Source organism: Cimex lectularius, unplaced genomic scaffold (genome assembly GCF_000648675.2).
Source record: "Cimex lectularius strain Harlan isolate CLEC.00 unplaced genomic scaffold, Clec_2.1 scaffold112, whole genome shotgun sequence".
Lineage (NCBI taxonomy): Eukaryota > Metazoa > Arthropoda > Insecta > Hemiptera > Cimicidae > Cimex > Cimex lectularius.
Genome location: NW_019392699.1, coordinates 1117221 through 1135574, shown reverse-complemented (window position 1 = coordinate 1135574; position 18354 = coordinate 1117221). Strand labels below are relative to the sequence as shown.

The window sequence follows — 18354 nt, the reverse complement described above, 5'->3', positions numbered from 1 at the left end:
AAAGTAGTTTTCAGCTTTGGGATTTTAACCTACTTGAGAAAATTGCAAAAAAGGTTGATTTTTACATTTTTTTAATCTGGTGATGGATTGGAAAAAAAAGAACTTTTTTATAATCTATCAGTTAAAAATAAAAGGGGTCAGGTTATGCTAAACCTTCAACTCCAACATTCATTGCGGGTTTAGTAAGACCATAAAAAATTGCTGTCTTAATGTTTTTATAATTTTTTAAAACTTTTATTTGTGATTTACGACAATAATTATATTAATTTTTTTCTTGTATTGTTGATTGCATGTAGTATGAGTCACTTGCAGGAGAAGTTGTCTGGTATCACTCTTTACACTTCTACAATCATAACTTTCAAATTAAAACCATGAAATATCCTTTTTATGATTCGTTGTTTCTTCTTTTTATGAAGTGACGTTTATCATGTAAAATAAGTTCACTGTATCACCACATGTACTGTTGTACTTGTACATGTACTATTAATGACAGATCAAAAAATTATGACCAAAATTAGGTTGTTTTGTGCTAAAATGCCTTTAACAATTTCCTTTTTGATGATAGCACTCGTTATGAAGTTTTGATAAAATCACAATAGAAACATTGTCAGGGAGCTACTTAAGCTACTGGTTATTGATTTTTAAACTTTAATAGAAAGTTTTATGAAAAAGGAAAAAAAAAAGGAAAGTGAAAGACAACAGGAAAATAGCAAAATACATTCACCACTTGAACGTTCCTGTTAAAAGTTGCAGGGACCAGATTTTTAATGATTTCTTGTTGAAAAATCTTTGGTGAAAGTCACAATGATACGGCATAAAGTTGGGTAAACAAAGTGCCCTGATTTAAAAGACTTTTGTTATGAATATAATACACAGAATGACATACACTCTCGGCCACCTCTCTCTTTATCTGAGGAATTTCAAAGAGAATTGAGTGGCTTTTATCCCAAGCAGATTCACTATTTTCTGCATATTTTGCTTACAGCTCGGAAAATTCACTTGATTAAATCAACAATATATATCTAAAATATATATTATCCAACCTTCTAAGCAAAAATTAAATTGAGGAAATAATATTTAGAATTGAAATGTACTGTTAAATTAGAGTGAATCTAGTACTTGAATAGCTTGCAATCAGTGGAACATTAGAAAGAATCACAAGATGGAGAAATAAAAACTTTCTATGATTTATTTTATGAAACATTTTTATTAATCAAGTCCAGGACAAATATATTCTAGGAATACTTTGTAACAGGATGGTTTAAATCAATGTAATATGTAAACAGTTCTGTGAAAGTTTTATTTATGCCTTAAAACACTTGCATTTTTTCCCTGTACAATTTTTTACAAATTTCCGGTTTATTAATTTAATAGATATAATTTAAATGACATCATGCTGTTAAAGGAACCAAACAAATATTTATGAATAAAACTTCTCTTACAAAAATTAAAAACTGTCCAAGATGAAACATTAAACATTACATTTATGGGTCGTCGGGAAAATAGGTCGAAGCTTAACTTGTGCAATCAGTACCATTTTTGGGGACTAACAAGTAAAAATGAGGCATTGACGAAGGCGATATACACAACGTAAGTTGCTAGATCCTATTCCCGTTATGTTCTAATTTATTTCTACTTACTTCTATCAAAACACAGATAATCTTTTACGCTTTGTTCCTGTTAATTGAAAGAACAATTAAAATGACCCATTTAAATTTTAATAAGAAACTACTTCTCTAACATGTGCATGGGCTGTTATGCATTTACACACTTTTTCTTTATACTATGTAATATTAAAAGCCTTGAACTTATGAATGAGCATATCATTTTTTATATAAATATTTGCTTATTAGGGTAAGTAAACTACTTTCTGCTTTTTTTATCTCTTGCCAGGATTTTTGTTTTTATTTGTGGAATGTTGCAAGATTTTCCTTCTTTAATTATTATATCTTGAATTGGTATTTTTTATTTTCTACTTAGTAAAATTTGAATTAACTGTATGTCAATATTTCCTATCTATCTATCTTTTTCGACCTACTACCACTTCGACCACAACTTACACGTATTATATTAGTTTCATACGTTGATTTACCGAGTATGCATAAGACTCGAAAACAAAAATGAAGTACATTAGCCTCTTAAGGATGCGACTTTGCGACATACAACTACAACATGTTTAATTTTTAAATTTGCAGCATGTGACATGAATGTGCACAAACGGTGCAAAGAAAGTGTACCCAACTTATGCGGCTGTGACCACACTGAAAGGAGAGGGAGGATGGAACTCAAAATCACCTGTGTGAGCAACAAACTTAGCATCGAAGGTAAGTGCAAACACTAAAACCTTAATTTATTATCAAATGTGGGTTTTTTGTTTTTAAGATAAAAAAAAATTACAGAAGACTCTATTACAGTTTTAGCTCCAGGATAGGGTTTTTCTATGTGATCACATATTTTCATAATTTTGCTATTTCTTATAAAAGCAATGTACATATTGGATTAAAAAATCCCTGGCTAATTTTAAAGCTATTTTTGATTTTTCTAAGTTGTGGAACTTTCATTTTTCATATTTGTATTTAGGATGAATAAATGAAAACAAACATTAATTCAGCACTATCCAGAAATTGACTATGATAAACAATGCTAGCACATTTTTCATATAGTTGAAATGCATTGGACAAAATGTATAAATCAAATTTTCTTTTTTAGTTCGTCAAGGTAAAAACCTAATTCCAATGGACCCGAACGGGCTCTCGGATCCCTACGTGAAACTTAAGCTCATTCCAGACGCAGACAACGTCAAGAAAAAAACAAAAACAATTCGATCTTCACTCAACCCTGTCTGGAATGAAACTCTCACCTTGTAAGTTTTAATCCTATTACATCAAACCATTTTATATTAATGGACAAGTTAAGTTTCTGTTTTAACTTTGTTTGAAATTAATTCACTACTTTCGTGGTCCGCTTGACCAATTAATACATAACAATTAATTAAGGTTTTTAGGGGAGATGAAAAAAAAAAGGAGGGAAAACTCATAAGGTGGGGTTGAGATGGGGAGTTGATGTCCGAGTGGATCGAGGTCACGATAGCTCAGGTGGTAGAGCAGCGGTGTATCTAGCCGAAGGTCGTGGGTTCGAATCCCTCTTGTGCCATTAGCTTTTTTTCATCTCCACTAAAAACCTTAATTAATTGTTTTGTTTGAAATGTTTATGTATTTATCGTACAAAATAATGCCATACATTTGAAAACATATTTTCAATTTACTTTTGTTAGATGTATATATAAATAATAAAGAATTGTGTTTGGTGTAATTTATAATAAGTTTCTAAGATTAACTTTCTTTGAAAGAAGTTGTTGAAATGGATGTTTGTGAGTTGTCATGAAACCATTTAAGAAATTAATTTGTTCCATAATCATTAGTTGTGAGTTATGAACCTTTGTAAGACAAGGTAAAATAATAGTAACAAATTGGCAATGTGATTGTGTGACCAGTTTAAAATTTTTACCTAATGACTGTAATTTTGACAGCGAATTGAAGCCTGAGGACAAAGACAGGAGGCTTCTCATCGAGGTTTGGGATTGGGATAGAACATCTAGAAATGACTTCATGGGCTCTCTGTCCTTTGGCATTTCTGAACTAATCAAGGCCCCTGTCGAAGGTTGGTTTAAACTCTTGACACAAGAAGAGGGTGAATTCTACAACGTCCCCGTGCCTGAGGAAGGTGCAGACCTTGCACAGCTGAAATCTCAGATGAGAGTAAGTTTTATATATTTTTACCATATATATTATTAACATTTTTTATTTACATATAGCAAAATATGTTTTACTGTTAGTATAATAATAATTTTCCTCTTATCAACACTTTTGGTTTTTTTTATTACTTAGCTTTTACTCCAAATCCATAATTTTATTATTATGTTGTTATATTAATTTTTAGAATGTTGTTAGCCTTTTTAAATTTAAAAGATAGAAGCTCATTTCACAGCACAAGATGAATTAAAGCGTTCCATAAGTTCAAAAAGGCATTTTCTGAAAAATTCAATTTTTAGCATATTATATATTTTTTTATTAATTGTCTAGTTGTTAGTCAAATTAATTATAATTCAATCAATATTTAAGTGATAGGAGTCTCTTGTTTATTTGACTCAGACATATCAAGTATAAGGAATTTGTGTTTCTTAGTTTCCAAAACAGCAGAGCTCTCAACATTAATTGATTGAATCACGTATGGAATTGTCATTTACCATAATATCGGCAGTGCAAAGTTAGATCTTAGTCTCGATGAGCCATTTTGTGGGGAACTTAACCAATATGTCATAGGCTAATGCCTGCTGGTTTTAACGACATAGACAAAATATTCATCCATTTTCCCCCACCTCCTCAAATTGATTACCATCTTTCAAAAGTTCTGAAAATTGAGGATTGTTGACATATCATGTCCATAGAATGTATTTAGGAAATTTATGCAGGATGTTAATGTTTTCATTAGTTGTTTTTCGTCTGTGAAATGTTTTGATGTTTCTCTGCGTCTCTCATCTTATATGCTGTAGTGTATCTTCACTTTAAGCAATCCTGATTAATTCTCCTTACTGATTAATTTTAAATTGTGAGATTTCTCCATGTTCTCTGCGTGGTGATGAACCTAAATGTTGCAATTATAAATCTTATTGACCAGAAGGTTAATTTTGGTTTATTGCTGATTTCAATTCTGTACTTTGAAAGAGGGTTTTTGTCATGAAAAGGATCCTGAACTTAGAATCATTAATGATGTTTTTCATTTAAATTATTTTGTGGCATTTTACTTTTTTTGTATGAACTATTTGAATAATTAATATTCCAGATGGAAATAGTCTTTTTTTTAAACTATGGAACACTTTAAACAGCTTGTTATTTTTGGTGTTTATGTTATGTACAAAAACCACCTTGAAATAATTTTTAAAACTAAGCACTTGCAATATAATGTTCTATAATTTACTGTTTGCCATTAAGCAGTCTGCCCTAGTTGTAATGAAGTAAAACGTTTTTCCATTACTCAATTCCTCCTTCCTCAGGTCATGCATTTAAATAATCCCGATTATCAAAATGTATAGTATAAAATTTTAGTTGTATTAAGTTAGATATCCACAGTTTTTATCTGTTATAACAAATTTTATCTGTTCATAATAGGAGTCCCCTATTAAGAAGGTAATATAAATGTTTTATGAAATTACTTTGTTGCATGTACTGTGTTGACATCTAAATTTAATATCAAAGCTTGCCTGTTGGTTTACAGTTATGTCAGTTAATATGTTTTGAAAAACAAAACATAATGGGTGTGTGTTTGATAATAAAGAAACATAAAACAGTTAAACGACAGAGTAGAATAAAGATTTATAAACATAGTGGATGTCAAAACTATAAAATTAACAATTATTTGTTCATTGAAATAACTGTATTCCAATCCTGTCCCTTATCAACAAAAATAACATTATTGCTTCCCAAGAAGATTACTAAACATTATAAAATGGTCGCTCATAAAGCATTATACGCTGCTGATAGTGGATATTACATACAATAGATGTGAAATATATCCTTTTGAGAACCCAGGTGAAAGTACAAATTAACCGTATGGATATATGTGTTTTGTATGTATTTCTTTGAAAGTGTAGTTGTATTTAAGACCAAACAATGACAAATGTTGATTTTTACTTTTTGTAATGCATATGTGTGTTGACACAGGGACCTAAAAGTCAGATGCGCCATTCGGTGGGTTTCCTTTTTGTTTTTAATTATTGAATTTTAAAAAATTCTGTTCTGTCAGTAGTGCATGTGCATGAGTTTATTCAGGAGTCTGTTGTTAGCTTGTCATCGTTCTATGTTATTGTTATTTTTAAGATAATTTTTTCAGAAGTGTTTAAGGAAGCTGGGGTTTCCAAAACTATATCAACTTAAATATTAAAAAACTAAATAACAGTTACAGTTGCGCCCAAAATTTACTGTTGCAATAATAAGTAATAACTTTCTGATGAAATAACAATTGAGGTTTTTGCGGTTTTTTCTCATAGAAAGCTTCATTTGAGGATCTATTTATAGGAACTTTTTTATTCAGCATGAAAATTTATATATATGTAAAATCTCAGATTGGTTGAATAAAGCAGTATTTAAATAGAAATTAATTAAAACATATGATTGTTATTTATATCATTAACTGTATTGTTTAATCCAATAAATATTTTTACTTAATAAACTTGAGTTAGCATGAATATAGGTTTAGGAAAACTACTCTTTTGAGGCAACATGTAACTTATAGGAAGATGGATTTATTGCTTATACGATCAGTTAAGGACTTAGTGCACTTGGTTGGCTACACCTAATGAACTGTCACATTGTGTATAATACGTACAAAGCCATCCTCTTAACATCACTTTCAATATAACTGAGTGTCTTTCTTGACATGAAATTTTCAAAGACTGATTGTTAATAAAGCGCAGAAACATTTTTATTTGTACCCTCTTTAAACAAATTAATTATATTTTATTATTGTCGATTTGAATTTTGATGAAGATGAATTTAATTTAAGATGGTGATTTAAAACAATGATTAATTACTAAAGGCCTTTCTCATAGATAAATATGGCATAACTGTAAATTAAAGCACATTTATCTGAATGAAAAATGTGATTTGAAAGGCTTTAGTCCATTTTCATCGACTTAATCTGTCTGTCCAAATGAGTACTTGTTAAATGTCCTTCAGTAGAGATGAGCATGCCAATTTTGGATTAGTTACGTGTTTAGCATATTTTTAAGCAAAACTATCTCAATTAAAGTTGTTTCCATATGTACAAATGATTTGATGATTCACCAGAAAATTCCTACAAATCCTTTATTCAAAGTTGCCCTTTCGTGCAAATTGAAAAAATTCATGTGAAGTTATTTACTCCTATGATAAAGAACAATAAATTCATTGATTTTACATGCCTTGTAAAGTAGACCCCTTTTTAACCAAATGCTGCTTAACCAAAACCTGGGTTAACGAAAACAATTTCAGTTCATTATTCATTCATTATTTACTAAAAAATGGTATGTGAGGATGGTGTGTCATTGCAAATAGTGGCCGCTAATTATAATGTTGGGATATCAGAAGTGGGTAAAATTTAAATCTAAACTTCATGAATAATTGTAAACTGCCGAACCACAAGACAATGAAGGTATGAATCATGAAAAAATCAATGAAGTTTCTATTCTTTGGTTGTATATATATAACTATATATATAACTAGAAGTATACTGTACTTTATATTTTTACAAAAAATACTTAGATCGTTGGATTTTAATTGGAAACTATGTTTTTTATACCTTTACCATAGGCCAAAAGCCTGCATGGATTATCCAAAAAATTGTGTTATCCAAAAAGGCTCATCCCATTTCGTTTGGTTAAAAAGGTTTCTATTTTCTATTTATTTCAAAATATCGTTTTGCCATAAATTTTCATGTTGAAAATGGTACGCTTCTATCAAATTATCTGTACATTGTGAACAATCTTTTGTACGTATTTTGATGAATCACTTTTTAAAACATTTATTGTTTAATAAATTTTTCATTAATCATTTAAGATATTAAAGCTAATACTTAAAAAAAAATAATATGATCACATCTTGAGTAATATATTTTAAAAAAAAATCATTTTCTCAAGTAATGGGCGGGTGTCCCTGGCAACTCTAAAAACTGAATATGTTTTAATTGTTTTGTTTTTCAAAGTTCCTTAAAGTTCTCAGTTAAGTTACTTGAAGAATGAATACAATTTAACTTTCACCTCTACATTTTAATAATAATAAAAAAAAAACTAAATAAAAACAGTAACCATTATTCAAAAGTAAAAAGGTGTTTAATTTATTTATTATTTACTAATTTAGCAATCTGTAGATTAGCAGAATAAAATATTTTGTTTTGTTATATGAAAACTGAAAATATTACGTAAAGATTAGACTTGAAAATTGTTGAATCTGGTTTTCATAATGAGGGAATTGTTCTAGAAGACTTCACTCACAAAAAAAGCTCCTGTTATGACAGACAAAGATGTTCCTCACAACATGAATAAAAAAGATGTTATCCGAGCATCAGACTTCAACTTTTTGATGGTACTAGGAAAAGGAAGTTTCGGCAAGGTAATGCAGATTATTCACAAGAAAAATTTAGGTTTTATATGAATGTTTTATTTGAAGGTCATGTTAGCAGAGCGAAAAGGAACTGATGAGCTTTATGCGATAAAAATTCTAAAAAAAGACATAATCATACAAGACGATGATGTGGAGTGCACAATGGTTGAAAAACGTGTTCTAGCACTTTCACAAAAGCCACCGTTTTTAGTTCAATTACATTCCTGTTTTCAAACAATGGTGAATTTATAAAATGTAATGAAAAATCAAAATTGTCTTAACTTTCTGGGTTTCTAGGATCGGCTTTATTTTGTTATGGAATATGTTAATGGAGGAGATCTGATGTTTCAAATTCAGCAGTGTGGAAAATTCAAGGAACCAGTTGCAGTGTAAGGCTTATTACATTGAAAACATTATTTAGCGTTTCTTCTAAATAGACAATTATCGTTAAAAAGCTTTTTCTAAAATTTAAATTAGGTTTTTAGTAACCGCATCCAAAGATCTGTTGTGATCATGCTATTTTTCAATTGAGACTATAAAACATTTTTTTAAATCATAATCGTTTCATGGAATTTTATTGGAATGTTCTAGTAAATTGACATTTTAATAATAGTTTGTACATTATCCTTGATAGATTTTACAAAAATAACTGTAATAATAGATTATGGCCAAAAATAGTTTATGAACTTGGAATGTTATGAAAACATGATTTTCATAATCCATTGCATTTTTTTCAGATTTTATTCAGCAGAAATTGCCATTGGACTGTTTTACCTTCATGTGAGAGGTATTATATACAGAGATCTCAAGTTGGACAATGTCCTTCTGGACCAGGACGGACATATTAAGATAGCAGATTTTGGCATGTGCAAAGAAGGCATTACTGGCGACAAGACAACCAAAACTTTCTGTGGCACGCCAGATTACATTGCCCCTGAAGTTAGTTTTAGTGCTATGAAATGTTAAAAAACATCATCATCATCATTATCATCTATACCCCGTCCTCTCTCTTTAATTTTTACCTATAATGATTATATACCTATGATTTAACAATTTATTAACTGATTATTGTTGTTTTAGATAATTCTTTATCAGCCATATGGTAAATCAGTAGACTGGTGGGCATATGGTGTCCTGCTGTATGAAATGTTGGTTGGGCAACCGCCCTTTGATGGTGAAGATGAAGAGGAACTTTTTGCTGCCATTACAGATCATAGTGTTAGCTACCCTAAAGGCTTGTCCAAAGAAGCTAAGGAAGCTTGCAAGGGGGTAAAAAGATGAGAATAAACGTCATTTGCAATAACTATAGTTTGGTTATTATTTGATTACAGTTTTTAACAAAAAATCCTAGCAAACGACTCGGGTGTGGGCTAAGGGGCGAAGAAGATGTCCGTGGTCACTCCTTTTTCAGAAGAATAGACTGGGAAAGGATCGAAGCAAGAGAAGTTCAGCCTCCATTTAAGCCGAAAATTGTAATACACTTTTTGTGCAAACAAATTTTCAAACTATTGCTAACATTTTGTTTTATCCCAGAAACACCGAAAGGATGTGAGCAATTTCGACAAACAGTTCACTTCTGAGAAGACAGATCTGACACCAACTGACAAGCTTTTTATGATGAATTTGGACCAGACCGAGTTCATGGGCTTCTCTTATCTCAATCCCGAATTCATCCAACATGTCTAAATAACAGGATTTTGTCTCCCATGTCTTCCCACATTCCTCATTCATCAGAAACCAACTGTATTTTCACATTTTTCAGGTATAATGGAAAAAGAAATGTAGGAAAGAGATGGGGTGATGACACAGTTGTGATTACAATCAGTGAGAAATGTAAACAGAGCATGAGTCATTTAGATATGCAATGCTGAGGGTAATGTAGATTTGTTTCTCTAAATGTAACATTCAGGTGTAATTTTTCTTTCAATTTCATCTTATTGAAGAAGAAAAAAAAGACAAAACTTTTCACTTATTTTATATTTTTAAAACTGTTAGGCCCTTGTTAGTAAAACTTAATATATCTTTTAATACAATTCATATTTTTTAGAAGTTTTAGGCATCACTGTATTTTATCTCTTCTTTAAAAAAAAAGTAAATAAATGAAAAAAAGTAACAAGAAAAAATGAAATAATTTATCTAAGTGCAATACAATATTTTATTGCTTTAAAGGATTACCAATAAAAATTTGTGAAATTGTTATAAATTCTGTTATTTAATGGTTGATTATTAGTGATAATAAATGTAAATAAATATATATGACAAACATAAATTAATATATATATTATATATAAATTAAGTATACATTTCTATATTTCTCAAATAATACAATCTTAAGTATTGTATATTTTATTAGGATCTATTTAACTTCGACTGAAATAATGTCTAATCGATATAAAATAAAAATATCTATAAACTTTCAATTTCTTGTTTATGGTCATTTTTATTCACATTAGAATGATTAATATCTAATAATGTTAGCATCCTATAAAAGTCTTTTATTTAGAAAACGGGTAACATGTGGTGTATTTACTCAGACAAAAGTCAGCTTATAGTAGTTGTAACCAGTCAAAGCTCATCTTCTGCTGTTGACAATCACTTGAGCCCATTAAGACAGTTCAACTTTTGAAAATCTGATCTTGATAAAATAAATAAATAAAATGATTGTTTAAGCAATTCATTTTCTATGCTTATCAATTTGAAAAAAAAAATATTGTTGAAACACACAGAAAATTGATTATTTTTAAAATAGTGCAAAATTGAACAGAAAACTAAAGCGATTCAGATTGACGAGTTTGATGCCATCCTTTTCTTAATCGATTTCTGAATTCTGTTCAATTTTTTTTTAAACAAAACTCAAATGTGTATTTGCAAGAATAAACAATGTTTATATCCTTCTAAATGACTAGTGGTAGTCTAAGTAGATTTTTATGTCAATATCCAATTGAATTTATAGAGCAGACATGATAGTAAAAAAGAAAAAAAATTTAAATCCTACCAATGGTCAATTACGAGTCCCAGTTGCATCCATTGGTGGTATTGAAGTTTGTTTCTGTAGCAATTGTTATAATCCGCTGAGATATTTATCAAATAGATATAGGTTAGTTTGTAAGTTATTCTAGAGTTTTAGTCATACCACAAAGAATTTGTGTGTTTTTAAATAAATATATAGAAGAGAGAAAGTTGAACTAAATTGTTATAACCATTTATTATTGGATAATAGATAAACAATAGTTTCATTGTAAATTAAATCTTTAGAACAATACATTCATGAAAAAATTAATTAATTTTCCTTAAAAAATCATAACTGTAAGAATTTTGTTGAAAATAATTCATTTAAACAACAAATTAAATAAATGAACTGTTTAAACAATCATAATTAAAGCAGAGATATATAATGGGCTCAATTTCTTTATTTGTGTATCACTAATCACTAAAATGAAACATATCAAAAGCTTAATAACAATTTTTGACATATTTAGTTCGTAAATTTTAAATATTTTATCTCTATAGTTAATGTGTTTAAATTTAAATTATATAATTTAATTGGTTTCATTTCTATTGCCTAGCTATTTAATTAAATACAGCGTAAAATTGATTAAAAAATTTTTCCTTTTTTCTTTTAGAAAAGTGACCTCACCCGAAAGAATTAAAATCAGTCCCACTGTTCTTAATAAGTATTTTAAATCTAATTGAAAACCTTTTTTAAATAATTTGTATTCTCCTGAATAGAAACAAACAAGTTGTTTTACTTGAGTTGAACATATTTAGAAAATTATGTCACTAGTTTTATTCAAAGTGAAAGATATTAAGAGTTTGTAAATTAAAAATTTATGCCTTCTTAGTGTTTTCAATATATGCATGCAAAGATGGGTGGTATTGTATGGTCACTGAGTATATTCCAATGTAATTTAAACTAGAATAAAAGGTTGTAACTCCACTGTAGAATTAAAAAAAATAGCATGTTTTTGTCTTTTAAATTGGTAAAAAGGGTCAAAATCTTTGTGAGTAATCAAATTTAATGTAAATATTAACTCGCCTTCTTAAATTGTTGAACCAATATTAGATCTGAAATTTTTTTTTAATGTCACAGGTTGCTTGGAACCAATTTGACAAAAGTAGATTATTAGAACAGAAAATTCAAACAAAAATTATTGTTTTTATAGTTTAAAAGTAATAAATGTATTTATTCTTAATGGCCTAATTGAAATAAGTGTACACTTACAGACCAGAGTATATTTTGATGCCAGAATACCATGTTTCCCAAATGGTAATTTAGGTGTACAAGTACTGTAAAAAGTAGTTGACAAGTAACACACTTTTTCAATTATTTCTCAAGTGTTGATTAAATACTGACTAAGATAGAAATTTTTTATTCAAAATTGGATAAATTATTTCGATATGTCAATATTTTGTATCCATGGCTTTCAAGTAAGACTCGTACCTGTTGTAGTCAATGCTTAGTATTTATCCTCAATGTCTTTCTTGCATTTGTCATTTTTCTATTCTTTGTAAATTGTATTTCATGTTCTTTTAAAGCAAACCTAAAAATTGCGAGTAAGTGATAAAAATTAATGTATTCTTTAATTTTAGTTTTTTTTAAGTGTTTCATTACTGTGATTAGACAGTTTTCATAATTTATGTAAATTATGGTTAATTTTAGAGGGTGTTTTAATAAAGTCGGTTCACGCCTTCACATTTTACAGTTATTGACTTTTAGAACAAACAGCAGTGTATACCATCCCTTTATATGGTAATCTGCCTTCATCAATCATAAGCTTACGTGATAGATAAGCTTTTATTGCAATTTAATTTAAACTAGAATAAAAAGTTGTAACTCCACTGTAGAATTTAAAAAAGCATGTTTTTATCTTTTAAATTGGTAAAAAGGGTCAAAATCTTTGTATCAAATTCAGTCAACCATTATAAGCTTACATGATAGATAAGCTTTTATCACATTTGAATTATACAAATAGTATTCTTTTACAAAAAACTATTCTTAAATATATCATCCCTTGTCTGTTTTGACCATCATAAGTTTACATGAAAGGTATGCTTTTATTATGTTTATTTGTTAATTTTGAATTATATAGATGGTAATTTTTTTATGCAAAAGCTATTCTTAAAGAAAATAATGCAAAAATTGTAATACTAGTAGTAACTGATTTATTGTAGATCAGCAAGCCCTTTATAGAAAGTTGTATGCCTGATTTTTTAAAAATTCTGTTCAATTTATTCAGCAAGGGCGTTTTATCGGCTAAAAATATTTCATCCTCTAATTGATCAACATTAACTTATTAATTACTACTTTTAACTTTTCCTTCTTTAATATAGCCCTTATAAAATTATTCTTGTTTTAATTGTTTATCTTTATTAAAAGTTTATTGACTGTTAGTACACTTCATATAAATATACATATTTATGAATTATTTGTGTTGTTACAATAAATTATTAAATTTATCATTATTATAGTTTTAAAAAACAAGAGTATTTAAATAAATCAAGAATATGATTTTTTGACTTAAAAAAATGATATTTTTTCATACTTACAAAGTGTGGAAAATATTGCTTTTGTATTTTATTGTTCTTTGTGCCAATTATGTGTGTTGTGCATTCTCACTTTTGTCTTATACATTTATTGAAAATAAAATGACACAAGTTACTTTATTCTGTACTAATTGTTTTCTTTCTTACCCAAGAAAAAAAAATTATTGAACTAATATACAAAATGTGTGCAATTATCAGGTATTGGGTCAGAATCAGAATAACTCCCATTGTGCCAACCTTTTGTTAATTGTATAACCACCTTCAGGCCAGATACTGATAAATATAAAAATTAGGATCAGAAAATCTTAATTTTCAATACTATTTACATACTGATTTGAATTATTTCTTTTGAGCCATAGAAAAATTCTATTGATATATAAAAAAATAATAAATAAAAATTAACAAATATTAAAAACTATTAGAACATTTAACAACAATTATATTATATTTGGCTTTAGCAACATGGTCATACAACTACCATATTATATACAAAATACTGTTAACTGCAGGAGAATGGTGTGTAACAGTCTGCTGGCAATGCGAACTTGAAGATGTTCTTTCTAGTTCCAAGTTGTAAAAATTTCCCAGTTTTCGTGGCAAACACTCATCTAAACAACAAATTACATGTCTTACCCCTAAAAACGCAATTGCTTTTATTTTGATGTTTCTCTACTTTAAAAAAAATCTGTTGTATTTATTTAACTTTTAGCTACTGTTTTTTGTTATAATTTAATACATAGCTTTTATTGATTGTTTATATGCCAAATTTGATTTTTCAATCAAGTTAATTTACTTGGTTTTGTAAATAAATTACTGATACTGCCTTGTTCAATATTGGTTTTTAGTAAAGGTTCAATAAGCTAATAACCATAACTTCTAATCATTTTATGACTGATAAATATGCATAAAATCATGATCTGGGCTTCATGATTTGTTTTTAGTAAGGACATAAAACCCATTAATGGAAGATGGCTAAGGGACACAGTCGTGGGTTGCTCCTGACCTTTTTCACACCCTTCCCCCTCAAAAAATATGCATATGGAGCATCTTTCGATTTCTCCTCAGGTAATATGCAAGATCATAAGGCCGTTAAAAAAATTGCATGGATTGTGAATAAGTAATAAGTGTAAGTCAGATCTAGTTAGTGAATGAGGAGAGCAATTTAAGTAGACTTAATCCATTTTCAAGACACATCCCTCCATGTCCTCCCAGTTGATCTATGAGTTTTAGGTTCTTATGGACTAAGCTCATGACACCAAAGAGGCTGATTTTAGCATTTTACCCAAAAATCGATTTAGACATTCATTCAAAATTCATGAAGTATTGATATATATAGTATCCAGTCAGTAGTTGAAAAGGACAGTTCCAATGACAATTTGTGTTTTTGTGTAGAACTGACTATTGAAATCTCATTAATGTTCCCTTGTTTTTGAATAGGCATAGCAAATATAAATAAATTACAAAAAATAATTATATTAGATGTTTATTATTGAAAGTTAGCAGTAAACAATACAAACCAGAGTGCATATATATACAACTTTAACAAAACAAAATCATGCAGTCATCCTTATATCCACAAAATATGTACAACTGCAAATGTTATTTGGATTGTTTTACATGCGAAAATGAGCATCTATCATATCTGCCTTCATTAACATCACAAGTGTCATTAAACAGACCCTTGAGGTAAAAGTCCCATCGGACATTTTCATCTTCCTTCCAGCAAATAGTAAGTTTTCCAGCAATTGGAGTATCGATTGTGGCAGGAAGTTGGCAGCTGTCTGATATGAACACTTCTAATTCGATTTTCTACAAATACACGGCAATATAAACAGTTTGCCAGTTAGCTGTAATTAATTATCTTACCTTTTTTGGGCTGAGTTCAAATTTTTTGGGACTGACGTCAAATATGTCATTGTTACATGAGCATGCAAACTCAGATCTCATGTTAAAAAGGTTGTGGAACTTAATAATTCTCGTTTCACCCATTTTTAAGACATACGGTCCTGATGGCTTTGCAGGTAAACCAACCATCATAACAGGAAAGCTTAAATATTAAATATCAAATTGAATAAAAGCCATTCCAAATGAAATAATCATCAAGGAACTTACAGAAAATCACCGGCATCCGGAGATGTAACATGAATCTCTGCTTGTTTTGTGCCCAAGTTTATTGGCTTGAAAGCAACTTCTAGATTGTAAGAAGAAAGTGCATCGACTTCAAATCGCTTTTTTGCTTTCAAATCACTATCATTTATCTAAATCAAAAATGCCCAAATAAAATTGAAACTCTAAAATAGCTTGAATATCCCATTAAAAATTTAATTTAAAATATACCTTGACTTTAAATTTGCTTTTAAAACGTGCTCCATTTTCTATGAAGAGGAGGTTTTTTTGTTCAGTACCAATTGGCGATTCGAAAAATACGCATGGTTGTGGTTTGGCTGGGAAAGATGACAAGATGAAAACATACCAAAACTCCCCAAGTTTGGAGTTTCTCAGCCGAACATTCACTTGCTTATTTTCACATACAACCAAAGGACTGTATTGCAATATTATTTTAGTCTGAAAAACCCAATTTATTACTTAAAATATATTTAAAAAAAATTGAATATGTATTTTAAATGTATTTCTTACACTGGCATTTTTCTCCAGTTCAGTATTTGCTAATGCAATATCAGTGGACTCTTGACAATCTAATATAATACTCTGTGTTTCATCAGTTGGGTTTAAAAGCTCCAGCTCTTGAAAGATAGTCGTTCGTACTTGGCTTGTCAAATAATATGTGCCCAATGGCCCTTTCGTACTAACTTTCACCATTGTTGTAAACCAAATGAATTCTTTTGTTTTGGGATTAGTGAAAGTAAGCTAAAACATCGACACTTGTTTGTTTACGTACATACAGATAAATTTAAAATCTCAACAGAATATATTTCCACACCTCAAATTCAAATTCAGTCTCTTTAGATATATACACTGTAAAAGGATACATTCTTGAACTATTTGCAGCGATGTCGATGTATGCAGAGCCAGTGAAGGAATATGGAGGGCAGTCAATAGCTTTTACATGTGCCGATACACTAAATCTATGATAGCAATAAACAATATAATATCATATAACATATAACAATATAATTGATTACAGTTCTTTTTGTTGAGGTTGCAAATGCAAAAGTCTTTACTAGACACAGTATATCAATAGACAAATTTGAAAAAATTCGCAAAAGCTAGAAAATTAAATTATTGACAAAAAAGGTGTGTACGGTAGATAATAGGAATAAATAGTAATGGAAATGTATGCCAAATATGCTTGTTTTCTATGGTCCTGTTTATATATATATATTTACTAACCGTTGATGTTCATTTAGCCAATTGACTATTTGGAAGTATTTTGTTTCCTGTGTTTTTGTGTCAATACACCATGTGGTCCTACTTTCTGTGTTTGGTTCAAGAGCTTCTCCTTTTAAACCATGGACTATGCATGTTCCATTTGGAAACTGTATGTACAGTTTTCCCTGAAAAAAAAAAAAATAATAATAATTTAACGATAAATGGAAGTGAGATTATATTTCTGGCATACTTCATGGTAGGGTATGAAGTCAGAAGTCATGGTCAAAGGCTCATATTTCACAGTGCAGAACGATGAAGATTTACCAGGAATAATTACTGCTTCGTCAACACTAAAATATTCTCCACATATAACGGGGTAAACTATGATAGTATCCACTGATCTAGATAAGATTAAATGTTTATATTGCATTCATTTATAATTTGAAGAAAACATACTGATTTTCCACAGAGATGTTTTCATATGTGGTTTGACGGACTGGTGTTGTAAATAACGTCCACTTATTAGGCTCTGGAGTGTTCACACATTCGACATACACTCTCAATGGTAAAGCCTTGTAATTTTCAAAATTGCAAATGATCTGTGAGGATGGATAAAGTAAGAAATTAACAATTAAAAAGATCAACATAACAACAATGGTCATAAACTAAAATAATGGATCATGTTCTTCTTACTCATGCCTACATTAAAGCTTTATTTGATTGTGCTTTTGCTGAAATTTTAAAACAAATAATATACCTCATCGTTGAATTTGTAGCCTGGTGTCATGCATTGAAATGAAACTTTGCAAACAATCTTAGAACCCGGGAAGCACGATCCTTCTTGAGGATAGACCTTTAAATTTGAATTCATCCTTCGGCAGTCCCACTTAAAGCTTGATAAAATATATTAAAAATTATTCATAACCCTTTGAAAGCAATAAACTTATTGTAAACCTTTTGATGCAATTGTTTAAAAAAAAATTTAACCATTTGACAAATGAGAAAATAAAATTTCATTATTGGTGCGGTATTTGTAATCTTTGTTTTGTGATATTATTTTTTGCATCCACTGTGTGCTTCAAGGAAATTAGTAATATTTTATCTCTCTTTTGTACTTACAAGTGTCCTGTGTCTCCTTTGTTTACAATCACTACTTGCTGTGATACTTTACAGCCTTTTACGACAGTGGCATAATTTATAACTGAAATGTCAAAATATATGTTTGTGTGCAGACTGGAGCAGACCAAATCAAATAAAGGGTTCAAATCATCCATTGTCTTAATCATAACCTGGATAAATCACTATTGTTAAAATTGTGTAATTGATTTTTGAATTGTAAGTCTAC

The 18354-nt window shown here is 29.3% G+C and overlaps 2 protein-coding genes across 12 annotated transcripts in view; one reads left to right on the top strand and one right to left on the bottom strand.

Annotated features, from left to right (window-relative positions):
- LOC106664526 (protein kinase C, brain isozyme) overlaps positions 1-10413 on the top strand; it is an 85779-nt gene extending 75366 nt beyond the window's left edge. Inside the window, exons 2-13 of one of the 10 annotated variants that reach the window (XM_014390330.2) lie at positions 2196-2324; positions 2710-2863; positions 3530-3758; positions 5169-5186; positions 5721-5747; positions 8016-8144; positions 8202-8375; positions 8433-8524; positions 8873-9074; positions 9216-9404; positions 9467-9607; positions 9669-10411. In XM_014390330.2, the coding sequence (XP_014245816.1) occupies positions 2204-2324; positions 2710-2863; positions 3530-3758; positions 5169-5186; positions 5721-5747; positions 8016-8144; positions 8202-8375; positions 8433-8524; positions 8873-9074; positions 9216-9404; positions 9467-9607; positions 9669-9821 (1629 nt within the window). In that variant the 5' untranslated portion in view covers positions 2196-2203 and the 3' untranslated portion in view covers positions 9822-10411. Of the gene's footprint in view, positions 1-2195; positions 2325-2709; positions 2864-3529; positions 3759-5168; positions 5187-5720; positions 5748-8012; positions 8145-8201; positions 8376-8432; positions 8525-8872; positions 9075-9215; positions 9405-9466; positions 9608-9668 lie in introns of all 10 variants that reach the window. The other 9 variants (XM_014390320.2, XM_024226090.1, XM_014390322.2 and 6 more) reach the window with 9 other exon arrangements.
- A 4733-nt stretch (positions 10414-15146) lies between these two features.
- The window catches only part of LOC106664532 (hydrocephalus-inducing protein-like), a 32462-nt gene continuing 29254 nt past the window's right edge, over positions 15147-18354 (bottom strand). For both annotated transcript variants that reach the window (XM_014390338.2, XM_014390339.2), the window contains 11 exons: positions 18129-18298; positions 17767-17902; positions 17466-17608; positions 17260-17410; positions 17031-17194; positions 16621-16765; positions 16317-16547; positions 16017-16244; positions 15792-15937; positions 15546-15726; positions 15147-15488 (listed from right to left, as the gene is read on the bottom strand). In XM_014390338.2, coding sequence (XP_014245824.1) covers positions 15279-15488; positions 15546-15726; positions 15792-15937; positions 16017-16244; positions 16317-16547; positions 16621-16765; positions 17031-17194; positions 17260-17410; positions 17466-17608; positions 17767-17902; positions 18129-18298 — 1905 coding nt within the window. In that variant the 3' untranslated portion in view covers positions 15147-15278. The remainder of the gene's footprint in view (positions 15489-15545; positions 15727-15791; positions 15938-16016; positions 16245-16316; positions 16548-16620; positions 16766-17030; positions 17195-17259; positions 17411-17465; positions 17609-17766; positions 17903-18128; positions 18299-18354) is intronic.